At 40.0% G+C, this 18,560-nt stretch overlaps 1 protein-coding gene across 1 annotated transcript in view; it reads left to right on the forward strand.

Moving 5' to 3' along the window:
• Positions 1–18,560, forward strand: part of sema3c (sema domain, immunoglobulin domain (Ig), short basic domain, secreted, (semaphorin) 3C) — a 65,371-nt gene that overhangs the window by 40,742 nt on the left and 6,069 nt on the right. Inside the window, exons 6-15 of the mRNA XM_023265861.3 lie at positions 2,327–2,417; positions 4,572–4,691; positions 4,810–4,952; positions 5,037–5,151; positions 5,667–5,736; positions 8,897–9,041; positions 10,095–10,317; positions 15,348–15,436; positions 16,766–16,807; positions 17,051–17,208. Of these exons, the coding sequence (XP_023121629.2) occupies positions 2,327–2,417; positions 4,572–4,691; positions 4,810–4,952; positions 5,037–5,151; positions 5,667–5,736; positions 8,897–9,041; positions 10,095–10,317; positions 15,348–15,436; positions 16,766–16,807; positions 17,051–17,208 (1,196 nt within the window). The remainder of the gene's footprint in view (positions 1–2,326; positions 2,418–4,571; positions 4,692–4,809; positions 4,953–5,036; positions 5,152–5,666; positions 5,737–8,896; positions 9,042–10,094; positions 10,318–15,347; positions 15,437–16,765; positions 16,808–17,050; positions 17,209–18,560) is intronic.

Below are 18,560 nucleotides of genomic sequence, written 5' to 3' on the forward strand. Positions count from 1 at the left end.
CATTTAGCCACAGACTGTCGGCTGCTGCCAAACGCTAATAAGCCCAGCGAGAAGAGCTCCAGACCCGACTCTTTCCTCGCTGCAGTGCCTTTTGTCATTTGAGGTTTTTGTTTGAAAGGCAGACTGCTCTGTTTGCAACTTCGGAGCTCGAACATGTCAGTGTCGGAAAAAAAAAGAGATCTGTTAAGTGTAACAAGCTGCCGGACCGGGAAGTTGACAGTTAGGTCTCAGAGTGGACCTCTGCCCTCTGAACGTGCCTCACACAGGTTATTTGCATCTCTTGCTTTTCAAAAGGGCTTCTCAGATGCACAGTGAATTATACATAGCAATAAACGCCTTAGTAAGTCTTTTATTTAGTCTTTAAATCTTTGAGTGTCAGAACTCTGCTTGTTTTCATAAAATCCCATGGAACATATATTATGGTGCATTCATGTGGTGTCAGAATAATAGGAAAAATGAGTTTCTGACTGATAAAGATCTCGTAAACAACTCATTTAGTCAGAACAGCGTGTTGGACATGTTGGTACAATATGTGATGAATTGCCGAGTTGTTGAAGTTAAATACAACAAATTCAATGTTTGATTGGAGAAATTTAGATAATTTTAACAGACTGTGAATAAAAGATAGACGTAAAGATCACAGTTTGTGGACTGAGGGGAAGAACTGACTGAAACTTCAGGAAAGTGCCTGTCAATCAGGAGGTAGAACTGCCCTAAAGTGCATTGCTTTATTGTCTTTTTTTCTCTAAGTGGGACAACAATTTCCAAAATGAACATCCTACTATTTAAAATGTCTCGAAACTAGTTATTGAGACTATAAACTATTTAGCAAATATTTTACAGAGACACGAGAGCAAGTGAGAAGTATGATCATTTTCTCATAAACTTCTGTAAAATCTGATCATTTTGTGATGAGAAGAGTCGCCCCCTGCTGGCTGTTAGATGGAATGCAGATTTAAGGCACTTTACAAAGTCTATATGGTATTGCTCATCAATAATTTTGACATTTATTTAGCATTATGTCATTAGGTTGTAACTGTTAGCTGCTGTCCACCTAGAGCAGTGGTGTCAAACTCATTCTAGTTCAGGGGCCAAATTCAGCCCAGTTTGACCTCAAGTGGGCCGGAGCAGTAAAATCACCTAGGGTCATAACTTCTAATCTACATGACCTAGGGTCATGTAGATTAGAAAGTTATTTCTTCACAATAACCCAGAAAACACAGCTGTTATGTGCTGATGTGTTGTTTAAACACTCTAAGCAATAGAAAGACGTCATATCTTCCTGGTGATGTCCATGCTGTTTACAAATTTCAACTTAAAAGCACATGAACACTCAAAAATTTCCACCTTAAAAGTTAAAAAAAATAAAAAATCCTTCCCAGTTCAGGAAATGGAAATCTTTTGAGAGAATGCACAATTTGTGTGCACATTTGTTATTTGTTGAAGAAATATAGTGTTTTAATGAGACTCTAAAGATATTTTATAAAATATCAAAATGTCAGTGTGCTAGATCATAATTTGTGTTATGGATTTCACCAAATAGTTAAATTAAAAAAACACATTTATTCCTTCCTGAAAAATCCCTGACTGCATTTTGCTCCAAAAGTGCAAAGCAAGATGTCTCCTAATTCACTGAAAGTCCATTTCTCTGACAAAAATCACTGAGCACAGTCCAGGTCAAACCTCCAAATGAAGAACAATAAATAGCAGACATGTGGAGTGGAGAAAGGCTTAACGATTAATTGCAGCATCAAAAGATGGATTTTTTGTTTGGGTTTTTTTTGCAGTGTAGAGGTTAATAACAGAACCTGGAGTCAATCCACCTCTAGAACCTCTTGGCTGACACACACATTTTCCTGGAATAATGCTCCTTTAGCTGACGTCCCCTCTAGTCAAGGAAGCTGCAGCACCACCGTGGGTCAGAGCTAAATAGGATGGGATTAGAAGTGCTAATATTTACCCAGGTTACTGTAAGAGGCGCCTGGACCGTCCAGTCTGCCACCAGGACGGGGCTGAGACTTGGCAGCGCTTCCACTTGCAGTAGAGAGATGGATATCCAGCACATTAACAGGGAAATTCCTCCTCTCCTCCCAAATGGAATGTTCTTTTTACTGTCCCACATGGAGCAGTTAAGGTAGACCAGGGCAGGACTGCCTCTGTGCTTCCTTAAAAACCCAATGACAGGAGAACCTCAGCACGGCTGCTTTGTGGGACATTTGTTTTGCTCATACATGTGGTTTTATTGTACCAGAGGCCACCAGACAGAGCAACGGATCGAATAAAACTGTCTCCAAAATATCTGACTTCCTCTTTTTCTCTGTGACAGGAGCAAGTATTTCACATCGACTCCAGGACGGAATCAGGAAAAGGGAGGTGCTCCTTCAACCCTCAAGTGAATACAGTCTCTGTCATGCTCAGTAGGTGCCTCCATCTCCTCCTAACGTATTTCTGCAGCTTTAAAACCCCTGCTGCACAATCCTTTATGTGTGCAGCAGTGAATTTTTGGTTCTGCCTGACAATAAAAATAGTTTGCAGCAGTTCCAGCAGGTAGGCGGGTGTCACTGGGTGTTGTTTAGCCTCACTCTGGTCATGCGGGATGTATGATCCAGAAGTAGTACTCAAGACATTAATCCATAATCCTCTCTTCCCTGTGATCTGGAAAATGGTCACCCTCATCATGAAGGATCTTCCAATGCACATCAAGGAGATGCAGGAAGAGGAAAGGCTTTGGAAGGAGCTTAGAGCGAGGAAACTTAGATCTATCCGTAGTGAAAGTCTTTTATGAAGTGGTACAACATTATAAGTAATGCTGCTCATAACTGGCACTATGGAACAAAAGGTTAGATTCTTCTATCCTTACATCTCTCTGGGAAATACATTGACATCATGAAAAAACACCCAAAGAAAATGTAGGACTTGCTAAAGGGTGCCAAAAACCTTAGCAATGCCAGCTACCTTCCAGAAGCTTTATAGTCCAGCTTTTTCATTGGATTGTACATAACCAATGCTATGCAGTCTGTTTTTCTTTTTTTATATTCAAGAAATGAGAAAAAACTATCTTTTCAATATGCTGTGTTATTAAGTGCTCTGTTAATAACATGCCCAAGAGTTGACAACATGCCTCCTAATGATGCCAGTCCTTAAATGTCAGCCATCTTGGCAGTAGCTAAGAGCTGAGTTTGATTCAGCCCACCCAAATGTGCGCCTTCAGCACCCAATCAAAAGTTAATAAATAGGTTTTTTTTCTTCAGTTAAGGGGGGGGAAAAAGCAAAAAATATGTATATATCCGTACAGGTTCTAACTTCTGCGGCTCCAGACTACAGTCCACCTCAAGTTTCCTGCTGCTCTTGGAGCATGCAAAGCAAGAAAAAGGACAAATATGATCTCAATTCTGATGAAAAGTCACACACTGAAATGCTTTCCTTGCTTTAACTTGTGTATGGATTGGAACAAATTAGTATCCTAAATGTTCGTTCAACAAAAACACTAATCTCTAAGGAGGTGATGCCAGTATCTGACCTCAAACCTCCAGATTATTAATTCACTTCTGTAACCTCTGGACTACCTACCACCCAAGCAATCCATTTACTTTTTCTACAAGCCCACCAAGATATACTAGGATATAATCAGCCCCAAATGTCAGCCTGCCACTGGAAACATCCTGAAGAACTTGAGCGTTGAACATAATGGGAAAAATGGGCAAATACACACATCCTAATGTAGATTTTCCAACACAAATAGTGATGAGAATTCAGAGGTGAATATCTCCTTCAACTCAGGCTAAACCCTAGTGTCTCCCTGATTCCCTTTCCTTTGATGTCTGATTGGTCGAGGGGCGTCGGGTTGCTTTTCACACGGATAAAGGTGACACATTTTGCCCTCGGCTCCGCTTTCTGACACCTGAGCATCGCCGTGTCAGCAGCAGCTTCGCCAACCAGCGAGTGTCGTCAGAGATCCCCGGGAGGCGGCCAGAGAGGAGGGTAGAATAACCGAAAGGGGCTGAGAGGGTGGTTGCGGTGGTCCGCCAAGTACAGTCGAGGTCAAAGGCAACGCTGTGGAAGCAGCGATGCGGCACTCGGAGCATCGGAGGACAGTCAGAGCCAGTGTCTGGCCTCAATAAAATATGCCATTCATCTCCCCATCCTCGTGTTCTGGATTGTCTGTGGCCGTCTGAGTGCTGTCAACACCCACTGCTTAGCAAGCTAGCTTGGACGTGGGCCACATACCCTTAATCCTCCCCTTAACTTGCCCCGCATCCTCCAAAACACATCGCCTGGAACTGATAGATAATGGAGTGAGTGTAAAGGAATGATAAAAAGCATGAAGCAGCTGTGGGGAGCACAAGGCGGCTATTAGAAACAGGACACACAAACAGGCTGTGAATCTGTTGTTCAATTCTGTAAGCATCTGTGGTCATTTTCTATAAATATCAATGATAAATAATAGTGGATTAAAATGTTGCTGTGTTTTATCTATATTTTGTAATTAGTTGTGGTTGTATTTTCTTGATATTTTTAGGATTTTCCTCGATTGTTGTCGATGGTGTGTGTGTTTGTGTGTGTGCTTCCAGATCAGGAGCTGTTCTCAGGCATGTACATTGACTTCATGGGGACAGATGCTGCCATCTTCAGGAGCCTGACCAAGAGAAATGCAGTGCGGACAGATCAGCACAACTCTAAGTGGCTTAGTGGTGAGCACACAGAGCATTTAAGTGCAGAAATATTGATTCTTTACATGAATACATTCTTTTTTTTGCTTTTATTTACTGCTGAAAATGGTAAAAGCCTCCTCTTCTCTGTTTCATTCAGAGCCCATTTTCATCGATGCCCACCTGATACCCGACGGAACAGACCCCAATGACGCCAAATTGTACTTTTTCTTCCGCGAGAGGCTGACGGATAACAGTGGAAATACTAAAAATATCCACACCATGGTGGCTAGAGTGTGTCCAGTAAGTGCCTGTGGCTGCGCCGATATGAATCGATGCTTCTTGTTTAGTGGGTTCGAGTTGCTATGTGCGACTTCTGACTTGCAGAACGACATCGGAGGACAGCGGAGCCTGGTGAACAAATGGACCACTTTCCTCAAAGCCAGGATGGTGTGCTCCGTTCTGGAGGAGGACGGTACTGAAACCCACTTTGATGAGCTTGGTGAGTAAACCAGAACATCTGCAATAACACACTGTTGTCATGGAGGATTTGGCATTTTGTTTTTTATTGTTTTCTTGTTTCACTTCCAAGCTTCAAGCTTAAACAAATGGAATTTTAAAATATATCGCCAACAACCGTTCTATTTTTTGAAACTTTGCATGTTCCAAGGTTTCCAGCGATTGCCGTTTCCACAAACAATTCTCGGAAATTCCCATGTTTAGTCTGGATTACTAATGTAGCCTTTTCATAGCAATTCTCCTGTTGCTTTTTGTTACTTTATATTGATGTATGAGCATATTAATCCAGCCTCAAACTACAAACATCATCACACAGCATTCTAGAGAGCTTTTCTATTCCACGTCTGTCACCATGTACATTTACTAATTCCTGCGTTCATCCCCTTTTTGGCCCTAATACCTGCAGGATGAGGTGATATGGCCTATTTATTGAAGATATTAAAGTTGGAATGTATGTGCGTTCTTTCTGCGTGTGCGCATGTGTGTTTTCCCTTCCAGAAAATGTGTTTTTGCTGGAAACTGATCAGCCCAAGGGCCTGCTGGTGTTTGGAGTCTTCACATCCACAAGGTAAGACCGATGAAGCCAACTGTAACATTCCTGCAGACCTCAGTGGTTATGTTAATCACTGACTGGATATCAGCAGGAGGGGATGTGCTTGTCAAAGGCTCTGATGCATAGAGACATCATGTGTCATGTTGCAGAAGAGCTTATTCACATGATGGACTATCAGTTTCAGCGTCCTGGTGGATCCACCATCTGGCCTTGGTTTTGATCTTCTTTCCTTACCATCTCTAGCAGCGTTGTGCCATTTTGCTGACCAAGTGCAGGAGATACTTTTAGTACATGCTGATACAGAATACGCATCACACAAATTCTATTGTTGGATGCCTTCCACAGGCACGGAATAAGAGTACTCAGCTGGAATTTTTGAGAGCAGAGAGAATATGGTTATTGCATTTTTCAAATAGATGGACCCCGACCGTGTTTCTGTGCTTGGATAAACATATGGAAACAAATCTGGGGAAATGTTTTCTCAGTTTTGAAGGACACAACTGTAAATGAAAAGCTAAAACTTGAAACCAACAGATGCCATATTAATCTCAAAACGATTTAACTACAAAGAAGTGAATGAAAATATTTCAGTTTGGATGTTGAGTTTAGTAATTTCTAGATTTTTTGCAAATCAGTTGATGCCTGCATCCTATTTGTTTATGTTTAGTATCTCAGACTGCATAAAGAATATTAAATAAAAAGTTCTGTACTCACAAGCTGGACACTTTTGATCAATTAAAGTGGTTCGGGTGAAGGTTAAAAAGATAAAGTCCAAAATAATTAAAGAGAAGTTGTTCTAAACATGTAAGGGGTCTAATGAGGGCACTATTTGTCACCACTTCTACTACTGTGGTCATATTCTTTACTAAATTAAACCTGCTTCTTAATGGTATGTTCATAACAGTCTAGATTAGTCAGATCTCCCATAATTTACATGACAATACTGGCACATTTGCTATATTAGCCTTAGCATCATGTAAAAAAAAATCTATTTTTGTATTATGGTAATGTGTTTTTACGTGTATCTCACCAAAAAATGCTAACAGTAATGATTTCTTTTTATAATTGTGTAGAGGAGATTGTCTGGAATCTGGCAATATCAGAACTATGATGGTCAGATACAGTATGACAGATGACTGAGTATGACCAGCAATATGTTATACTGAAATTTCAAACTTTTTGGGGGGAGGAAACACAATGAGATACACACTGTTTTTCTGTTTCTGCTCTGTTAAGTGAGTCCTAGATAAGGGAAATTATCTATAGAGTTCCTGCTGTCAAAATATGATGAACATAATGTAACCCATAGAAACCGACTGATGCACTTTGAGTCTAAACTCACATCCATTTCTCAGCTGAATTGCTCTCGAAGTATTTATTACAACAAGGTGGATTATATATCAAATGAAACTTCACAGAATGACCTTCCTAATGAGGCCAGTTTTTTGTCTGTGTGAAAAAGTGTCTGCGAGAAAAAGAATTCGTAATTTTCATCAAACCTTGTAATAGTTAGAATGTGCATACACTACCATTTACAAGTTTGGGGTCACCCAGACAATTTCATGTTTTCCATGAAAACTCACACTTTTATTCATGTGCTAACATAATTGCACAAGGGTTTTCTAATCATCAATTAGCCTTTCAACACCATTAGCTAACACAATGTAGCATTAGAACACAGGAGTGATGGTTGCTGGAAATGTTCCTCTGTACCCCTATGTAGATATTCCATTAAAAATCAGCTGTTTCCAGCTACAATAGTCATTTACCACATTAACAATGTCTAGACTGTAGACATCTTCATTGAAAACAAAAAATTATTTTAAAAATATGGACATTTCTAAGTGACTCCCAGCTTTAGGACGGTAGTGTAGCTCTGCACCCATTTCTACCATTGTTAGAATCACTTATGAACTTGTCATTGTAAGGATATGGAATACACAAAAAGAAAATGCATACCTAGAGTTTTGTAATGACATATGTGTACATACTGAAGACAGATCAGACTTAGGAAAAAATATATCTTTACTAATATCCACATCTATTTTACACTTCTGCTGCGCTGTTGAATTCTGTTTTTCAAAAAAAAACACCACATTAAAATCTACAGCAGATCTTACGCTTTCTAATAATACTAGTTGTTTCTCTGTGCAATAAATATTGTTGAGAGAAATCAGGTTTGGAAATTGAAGCAAATTTTGGCATTGTCTCCCACACAGGGCTGACATTACATCCCACTTTGTATGTAAAATAAACACAAAGTAATGGATCTGCTTGCCATTGTAAGCTGTGCAAAGTAGCCAGTGTGGAGGGCTTCTGGTAAAATGGCTCTGTAAGCACATAATTCCATTGTAGGAATTATTTTTAGTCCTTGATATAAAGGCTAGCATGAAAACAATACAAGTATTATCCCATCAAATGATGGAACATCTAGACAGCCTTGACTGTTGTGAAGAAAACAAGATACACTATGTATGACCAGCCTTTATAATCACCAGAATAATAGCTTAAAAGTAGTGAAATTACCCTGAAATAGCCTCAGGTTCTTTGGGTTAAATATAATCCTCTTTGGCATAAAAATGCAGGGAAGAAAATGTTTACCACATATTGTACAAACCTCTGTGGTCACTGAAAAAAAAAAACAACTCTGAGCAAACAGCCAGAAGGCTTGAATGGCAAATTCAGCGGCTTAGAGGAATGGTGACCCGCTCCGTCTGTTCTCATCTTTAATTGAAGTTGTCTGTTTAACCCAGGGTGACACTGCCACAGGCCCTCCATTCACTTGTTGCCTCCGGATCGTAGAAAGTCTACAGTAGTGTATCCTGGCTCAGAGAACACAGCCAAAGCAAACAGTGAGGTCCTTAAGCTCTCCGAGCTCAGTGTTGTTCCTTTTTCCACACTGTGTTTCTTCCTCTGTCTCCAATTTCCACAATATGCTTCTATTCGCCATTTTCAACAAAGTCTCCTTTATATGTTAAGCAGTGTGGTTTTAAATGACTGAGCCGGACCGCATCAGATCTTTGAGGAGGAAATAGGTGAGCTGTCCTCATTGGAGTGTGACAGCGGGTCCACCACACATCCTCGGAAAACTGAGGGATGTTTTTGCTGGGTGGGAGTTGAGTGGAGGTTCCCATTGTGCTATTTCATTCATTATATGCATCTTATTTTTTCTCAGCTCCGTGTTTAAAGGCTCAGCAGTGTGCGTGTACAACATGGCGGACATCCTCACCGTCTTCAACGGGCCCTTCGCTCACAGAGAGGGGCCCAACTTCCAGTGGGTGGCGTTCCAGGGACGCATCCCTTATCCAAGGCCTGGAACTGTGAGTTCACTTTTAGGTCACTCATTCTTTCTTTTATTGGTTATTCCAGTGCATGATTCCAGAAAATATAACTCCTAACTTTACCTCCTTACATATTTCAAACCTGAAAGGGAGTAGGGAGAGGGTAAATCTTATATTTCAGAAGTTTAAATAAGTACGATAGCACAGAAAAACCCCATTCTTACGCAGTCAATTGCAAGCAGCTAAGTAGAAATATTTCCAATTAAATAATTACGTTCATACTGTCCATATATTCTTTTTAGATTTAAAAAAAATCTGGACTGATATTCAAATACACAAAAATGCCTTAAGATTCCACCCACGCTTTTCTTTGCTCTTTGATATTCATACTACTTACTGTTAATAAGAATGCCAGAAATCTTACACTCAAATATTATAATACCCCAAAACATGTTCTTAGATTGTCCTCCAGGACTGTAGATCACATTAAGAGGACAAAGGTCAAGTGGCTGCAGGGTGGAATTTTCTTCTAAGAGTTTGTGGGTTTTTGCTAGCTCGGGGGGTGGTTCAGATTCTCCAGTTCAAAACATACTTACAGTTGGTATTTTACACGCTCGTTTCACTGTTCCTAAACAGAATATAATCACATTTTACCAGTTTTGAGCCAGGGAAAATAAATAACTCAAAACTGATCCAGTATTCTCTCCATCATGCATCTTTGTCAGAAGGGGAAAAGACTTTAAAATCACCCGAATGTTTGACCGTTTCAATTACAGTACCTTCAACAAATTAAGAAAAAAAGTATTTCTTCATCAAAACTGCTGTATTGGTGGCACTTTACATGTTAATGTAATATATATATTAAATTAACACAAGCCCCAGTATTTTTCCTTGTGGGACTCCATGTTTGGACTCACTATCAGTAACAAATTACTTTGCATGATGTAAACAAGTAAATCATCTAAAAGCTCTCTCTCATTAGGTTCTGTATCTTGTCAGAGACTCTCAATACTGTTATTTATTGCAACCTTCACAAACTGTGGAATCACAATTGAAAATAATAGGATAAAACTTGTGTCAATGTTTCTCCAGTGTCCCGGTGGAGCCTTCACACCTGACATTCAGACGACTAAAGAGTTCCCAGACGATGTTGTGACCTTCGTACGGAACCACCCGGTCATGTTCAACCCCATCTACCCGGTGGGGAGGAGACCCCTGGTGGTCCGGACCAATGCTGACTACAAATACACATCGGTGGCTGTGGACCAGGTCATGGCTGCTGATGGAAACTACCAGGTTCTCTTCCTCGGCACAGGTATCAGTGTACACAAGTGCTACAGTTTCTCCAAAAAGCATGTGCAAAAGATTGATCCAAATTTTGGTAACTGTAATTACCTAAAAAAGATGAAACATCAGCATTTTAAGCAAGATCAGTGTATATTTTGTTTTGTACATTTTTTTTTTTGTGTTAAAGAAAAGTGACAGAAACACCTTGCAAACGTTTGGGAAACCCAAGAGAGCTGAGTCTCAGATCTTAATTAGCTTGTTGGGGCTGTGGCTTGTTCACAATCATCGTTAGGATCAGCCAGTTTTCAAAGCTTGATAAATACTCCTTAAGTTTAAAGAGCTGTCTCGAATGCTGAACACTAAAATAACGGTCCATAAAGCAGGAGTAAAGTGATAAAGAAGTGGCAGTAAAACTCTCAGAGATAACCGCTCATAACTTCGCCATGAAGATAAACCGAATGCCCTGTCTGACTGCAAAACAACTTCAGGAACATTTAACAGATTCAGGAGCTGTGCAGTTCTACTTTACAACTCCACAAATATTACTTTTATGGAAGAGTCATCAGAGAAGAAGATTTCTGCATAAATTTTCATTTTTTTAAAAAAATAAGTCCACAATGTCAATGTCTGAAGTTTGTATAGAAACATCTAAACCAGCCTCGTGCACTTTGGAAGCAAATTATGTGGACTGATGAAGTTACTGTTTGGCAAAATATTTCGTCCACACGTCTCCAAACTGTTAAGCAGAGGAATGGATTAATCATGCTTTAGGCTCGTGTTGCAACCAGTGGCACATTCTTCCCTCTTCTAGTGGAATGGATTCAATTAAATACCATCAATTTGTGGCAGCAAACATCATAGCATCTGTAAAAAAAAAAAAAACAAGCTGAAAATGAAAGAGGATGACTTTTACAACAGGATCATAAAAACATCTCAAAATTCACAATGGATGACCTCAAGAGGAACAAACTGAGGTTGCGCTGTGGCCTTCGAAGTTCCCCGAGCTAAACATCATCAGAAATCTGTGGATAGACCTCAGAGGAGCAAAGCATGCGAGACAGACCAAGGAACTTGCAGAATCAGGATGGGTTGAAATTCCTCTAAACAAGAAGTGAAAAAACTCAGCTGGCTTCAAAAAGCCTTTGCAAGTTGTGACACTTGCCAAACAGGATACACCGAAGAACTTTTAAGGAAATAAAAGGTAATCTAGTCAAAAATATAAAAGAATTATGTCATCTCTAACTTTATGCCTTTTGGGAAATCAGTGAATTTTTGTTAGGTTTCTGTCTTTGATCTTGTGTAAAGTGCCCAGAAATGACTAATTTTGTGAACTGGCATATAAATAAAACTGAATTGAACTGGATTTAAATCAGATTATATTTTACATACTTAGCTATTCAAATATTAGAAGTTTTACTGATATATATGGAATCATTTTACATATTTTGAGGATTTTTTTGGAAGATTTTTACTTGTTTCTGAAAATATTTACAAGAATTTTCTTGCCAAATTTGGGGGATTTTTTAAAATAAAACTTTTAAGGGAAACTTTTAAGGAATTATTGTAATTTTCTTCCTGAAGGTTTTGCAAATTTTCAGAAATTTGGGGAATTTTTTTGCACAATTTTTGGATTTTTTTCAGACAAGGAAACAATATTTTTTGGTGCCCGTAAATGAAGACAACAGGAGGGTTAAAAACACACCAGGCCACTTTAAGACGATGATATGATGAAGATGCGAGTGTAAAGACGGGCTCATCCTGCAAAAATATGAGCACTGGATGTTATTTCTGGCAGGAACCGAGTGTTTGTTAAGTCGTAAATCTACATTGCAGAAATTTTGTCTCACTATTCTGGCAGCGAGAGCAAATACACAAACACTCTCGACACGTGCTCATGACGGATGCCTGACTGTCAGTTGCTTTTTTTTTTTTCTTCAGCTGTAATCCTTCCTCTTATCTGGAGCATCTGAAACCTGTCTTTGAATTGATATGTTGTAGTGTCAGTAAATGTAGCAATGAGGCCTGCGTGGCATTAACAGATGAAGCCAGCGGTCCTTGCTCAAGGCCGTGGCTCCGTTAAAGTCTTGTTACTCGCCAAGTAAGCCAAAAGCAAACTAATTTACTGTCTCATGACATAAAAAGGACTGATACAGTCCTTTCACTGGGTCCTCATTGAGCCAATTCCTCAGTAAATAATTGCTAAGTGGAGTTTCATCACCTCAGCTTTCATTTATCTGTTTATCTGTTATCAGATTACAGATCGTAAACAGATAATGGATGGGACAGTACAGTGTGGGTGCTGCAGTTGCATAAAAAATACAGGCGTGATAGCACCGTACAGCCAGCAATATCAATGATGCTATAAATACATCGCTGGCAAAGACTAATTACGCTGAGAGTGGACTTTGGGCTTTATTTTACTATCATCAACATTAGTTTGAACAGTAAAACTGCAGCAGTTGAATGTCTACAACACAGAGTCAGAGAAACAATCATTGGTACCCTCGATGTGTTTCTGTTTTCTGCTAATTCCAGAAAAAAACATTTAAAAGCACATTCTGGGTACATTTTCAAGGCTCATATCAGCACATGTGATTCGTGGTTGGTCAGAACAGGCTATAAACAATAAATGGAGCATTTTTTACACACATTTTGATCTTTTTTGGGTCATTTTTGAGAAGTTTTTGTCATTTTGGGCAAAAATTGAGTAACTTAGGAGGTATTTTTGATCATTTTTGGTGAGTTTTGGGGTTGTTTTGGACATCTTTTGAGTCATTTTGCACAATTTTGAGTCATTCTGGGCAAGTTTAGGGAAAGAAAGTGCATTCTGGGTAAATTTTCAAGGTTCATATCAGCATGTGTGATAGGTGGTTGATCAGAAGAGGTGATAAACAATGAAAGGAGCATTTTTACACACATTTCGATTGTTTTTGGGTCATTTTGGAGAAGTTTTTGTCATTTTGGGCAAAAATTGAGTAATTTAGGAGACATTTCTGATCATTTTTGGTGAGTTTTGGGGTTATTTTGGACATCTTTTGAGTCATTTTGCACAATTTCTGAGTCATTCTGGAGACTTTTAGGGGAACAAAGTGCATTCTGGGTACATTTTCAGGGCTCAGATCAGCATTTGTGATAGGTGGTTGGTCAGAACACAAAATGAAATTGAATTAAAACCACTGACAAGTGACATGAATGCCACTAAGTATCTTGTTTCAATAACATTTGTCCGGTGGGATATATAAAGCAGCAAGTGGACAGCCAGTTCACGAAGTTGATGTGTTTGAAGCAGGAAACATGGGCAGCTGTAAAGATAAGAGAGTGTGTGACAAGGGGCAAACTGTGATGGTTAAATAATTGGGTCAGAGTATCTGCAAAACAGCAGGTGTTTCCAGTATGCAGTGGTCTGAGGAAGGCCGGACAGTGTACTGATGACAGTCATGATCACACAGAGGAGACACTAAAGCACAAACTGCTGAGCACTTTAACAGTGGCTAAACTGGGGGAAATAAATCACGTTTTTAACTATTTCTAAGTGTGATTTACTGCTATTGTATAGATTTTTATCTGTTTTGTTAGATTACACATAATATCTAGAAAAATCACAGGAAAAAAGTATTAATTTACATGTTGACACTGAAAAACAAAAACAATGTCAAAATCAAAACCTGTAGTTTTACAAATAGCAGTTTGTTCTTCATTGCCCTGTTTAATTATATTTTAGTAGATATTTGCCATTATTTTAGTTTTTTTTGTTTAACGTTACAGTATTTCATTGTCTCTTAACATACTTCTTCTGGCACCTTTGCTGCCAGATTTTCACATATTTTTAATGGATTTTTTAATTTTTTATGTATGAATAAAAGTCATCAGAACACACAGTTTGCTACCTATGGATTTGCAAAGCTACAGACCAGTCAAAGTACCAATTGCAACCCCCGTCCGCTGCTGAAAAAGCCAACAATGAGTTTCAGAAATGGACCATTAAGCAATGGAAGAAGGAAGCCTGGTCTGATAAATCGGTTTCTTTTACAAAATAGTTTACCTGAGGAAGCGGTAGATGTAGAAGTCAGCTGAAGCAGTGTGATGTTCTGCTGGGAAATCTTGGGTCATTCATGTGAATGATACGTTGACATGTAGCTCAAATATTGTTGCAGACCTTGTATACACCTACATGGAAAGGTTTTAGGAACACTATGGAGAGTTTGAGGTGTTGACTTGGCCTCCAAACTCCATCTCACAACCTCCAGGACTTTAAGTATCTGCTGCTACATCTTGGAACTGTTTGGTGGCAAAAAGAGAACCTAGACAAGATTATTCAGGTGGTTTTAATGTTGAGGCTGATCGCCGTATTTCATGTGTACGAGTATAATTTCTACCTGTCTGTTTCTATGATTACAACACTGGAGTTGAATGAAAGAAAATATGCAGAAATGTGTGTGCATCTGTGCTTGTGCATGTCTGTGTGCATTCATTTGTATTCAACAAACTGCTCTGGGACTCTGTCGTGCAGCTGCTTGTGTTTATCAAGCTGCCTGTCCTTTCTGTTCCTCCTGCCTGGATTCTTGAAGGGAAGCCAGTGCTGTCGAACCATATCTGCTGCTGAAATGGTGCTTTGTCTCGAGGATGAGGGAGACGCTCTTATCAGGCACTTCCAGGAGTGTCTTACTGTAACTCCTTCCCCTCCTCTCCTGCTCTGCCACTCCAACTCCCAGGACAGAACAGGCTAATTGATGGTGGTGGTGTTGCATTTTGCCCTTTTTGCGGTCCTTGACCTCCCCTGTGCAGGCTTAAGAGCTTCCATTCCCGCTCCTGCCACAGTTGATTTTGCTATGGAAACTGGTCATGGCTATCATGCCTAATTCAAAAGCAAACACGGGCAAAGGAAAACAGGACTTGGGGGGTATTTTTTTCACCGGTAGCTCTAGTCCTAGTTTCACTGACGACTCACAACTGTGAACGGTTCATTGTGGAGCTTGTGTAACCCCATGTCTGTTTCACATGGTTGTTAAATGCATGTGTGTAGTTACAACTCATGACACGTCTGCTTTCTGCCCCCAGACAAAGGTACAATACAGAAGGTGATTGTGCTGCCGAGCAATCACTCCCTGCATGAAGATCTGATCCTGGAGGAGCTGGAAGTGTTTAAGGTCTGCTGCCTGTACTTCTCTCTTCTCTTTTTTTCTCTTCCACTTTAATCCCTTTCCTCCACAAAATCAAAGGCAGCGAGGAGGAGGAGGGTGCGCTTGGCCACGACACAAAGGCCAGGGGCAGACAGACAAAGCCAGGGTGGCATTCAGGAGATGGATGTTCTGCAGTGGAGTGCAGCGTAGAGTGATGGGAAACATGCTAGCATACTGCAACAGCCTGTTGCCCCGAGTGAACCTCTGCACATGTTGTTTTATCTCAGCTCACATCACTAAAAGATGGTGATCAACCTGTGATCAGATGTAAATCCACAACTGCTTTGATCTTCCAACTGCACCTGGACCACAGTGATCCTTCAGTCAGAGGAGATTTATTCTCTAAAGACAGAATTTATTTCATCTAGAAAGTTAAAACCGTCTGGTAGAAAATGAATCTAGATGGATTTCTCTGTTTGGTCACAATTTCATTCAGCTCAATAAGCTACTGTCTGCAATGGAAACTGTTTTGGGAACATTTCGGGAAAGCCTCCTGCCAAGATGTAGACGAGATGTTTGCTACTGTCATGTCTGTGCAACAAATATGAAGCAGCAACCAGTTACACAGCATCCACAATGGGACCTTTCACTCTCTGGTTTTGTATGGCTGAAACAAACTGTAAGTGATGTGGTAGTTACTGAGCTTTAGAGGTGCTGTTGGACAAACTTTGAAACTTTCCATGGGCTACCTGTTCTCTGTTTTTGTGCAAAATGAAGGTAACTTGTTGCTGCAGTAGATAGAGTACATAATTACCAGTTTTGCACAGTTAGACCATTCTACAGTACTGTATCAAGACTGGTCTGACTGCTCCCATTATCATTCTGCTGCAGGGGACTGTTTCTTTAAACCAAGCAAGATAATGGTGTTCCTGCAAAATGGTGTTTTCATGAAACATTTGCACTCATGGAGGCAAATGCTGTCATTAAAATGGCCAATTTTCCCAAAGAACCAAGCAGGCCTGCCTTACAGCACAATCCAAATTTTTATCAAAACTGCCACTTTAGTGTGAACATGCCGCTCGAAGGCTGTTGTTATTGTCTAATATTGCAATTTTTGGGATTTTGAAAACAGTAACATGCAGATAATGGAAGGGGCAATTAATATTCGCAATGTACATCCGGTTAATCAGATTATCTAATTACTATCAAGATATGACAGGACAGTGGCATCAATTATTTCATCTAATTCTCACCAAGAAAAGTTCACGTCCACATTTCCCAAAAACTAATCCTTTAAAATAGAAATAACTGTCAGCTAAAGCTCTGAATGTGCTCCTTGTCTGTGCTCTTTTCCAGAACCAAGCTCCTATTACAAATTTAAGAATATCCTCCAAAAAAGTAAGTATCCCGAAGATGTTTTTTTTTTTCACATTTTAAATGCAGTTAGGCTCTTTGAACACATGATTCATTGTCTGTGGTCACGGTGTCGTGCATGAGACAAATCTCCTGTGCACAATAAGCCTCCCAAAGGCCAGGAAATAATAAGCCATAATTGTTTCGGCACTCTGCCTCATTTTCCTGTCAGCCGGCCACTTATTAAGACAAACAGGGCGCCTGACATTTGAACTGTTTACTTTACAGCAACAGCTGTACGTCAGCTCCGAGTTCGGGGTCTCGCAGGTTTCCCTGCACCGTTGTCACGCTTACGGCTCGGCCTGCGCTGACTGTTGCCTCGCCAGAGACCCCTACTGTGCCTGGGACGGCCTGAGCTGCTCCCGCTTCTATCCCACCGGCAAAAGGTACACAAAGGTTTCCAGTTTTAGAGCTCGTAAACTGCAGTTTTGTAACCAGCATTCAGTATCTGGAAATTTAGTGGGAAGGAGTGTTAAGTGTCCACCAAGGATTCCTGGCGTGGTAGTCCAGACGAAACACTGCGCAAGTCCCAAAACAGTTTTTTCTGTGTTAATAGGTGCTGACAGGTGTTGGTTAGATAGGCCATTCATGGAGGCAGCTATTCAAAACCGTCACAAAGTGTTAAAAAACATTAGCATAGTGCAGATATCTGAATAATCCGTGTATTGTTCGTTCTTTGGTTTTTCAGTTTCAAAATAAAATGAGAAAAAGCAAACAATTGTTTAGTTTAAAAATTGTTACATTTAAAAATTAAATGGGAAAAACGAAAAGTAGAGAAGGAAAAAGACGCTGCGTTTTTTCCATGTTTTTAGGTTTAAACAAAAAAAGCCTTTTCCCTTAGGAGGGCCATTTGGAAGCTACCGGCGGAACCGGAAATCAAATTGTTCTCTATGCAGAACCTCCTGAAACTCAGAGCAATGTGGAGCTCCATGGTGACGCAAAGTGTCTCTGATTTCTGCGTGGGTTTTGTCACTCTCAAAGAGCTCGCGAATGAAATTGAAAAAGGGCTCGAGTACAGCCATTCTTGATAGCCGTTCGCGGTCCAGACCAGCTCAAACTGTTCTTCCTCGGCGACTTCCAGCACTTCCGGTGTTGCAACAAATTAAAGCAGCCGTATTTTGTATTTCGGGTTTAAAAAGCTACAGCAAAAATCCAACACTGTGGGTTTTTTCATTAGTTAAATGATACATTTCTACATTTAGGTTTGAAAAACTGGAAAAAAAAAACCCAACGCGGTTTATTTTTTAGCTTTTATTTTGAAATGGAAAAACCATAGAACGAACCATACACGGATTCTGAATGCTATACATTTCTTCACTTGCATTCAGATTTTTTCAATTTGTTATGATATTATAGTGAGTTTTGAGGCGTTAAATATACAAGCAAGGTACTATTCATCAAATATACAACAAATATGACACCTACATGGGCAACAGTTGGTGGATAATATGTCAAATGAGAATAGAAAAAGCTGTTCATGGCTAGAAAGGCCAAAGAGATCAACATGGCTGGAATCCTTCATTACACACTTCAGTGTAAGCCATGTCTCAGGTTGGGCTTTTGTTGCTCCCAGCCCTGCGTCTAGACATAACACAGATGAGGAGAAATGAGCGACACCTCGCCTCCAAACTGATACCTCTCTGGTGTCTTTAAAGACAGGCTGCAGGTCTCTTGACATTTCAGTCAGACGCAGGTCAAGTTTACTTTGGTCACAGAACAAAAGCCCAGTCTCTGTTTT

Source organism: Amphiprion ocellaris, chromosome 21, assembly GCF_022539595.1.
Source record: "Amphiprion ocellaris isolate individual 3 ecotype Okinawa chromosome 21, ASM2253959v1, whole genome shotgun sequence".
NCBI classification, from domain to species: Eukaryota; Metazoa; Chordata; class Actinopteri; family Pomacentridae; genus Amphiprion; species Amphiprion ocellaris.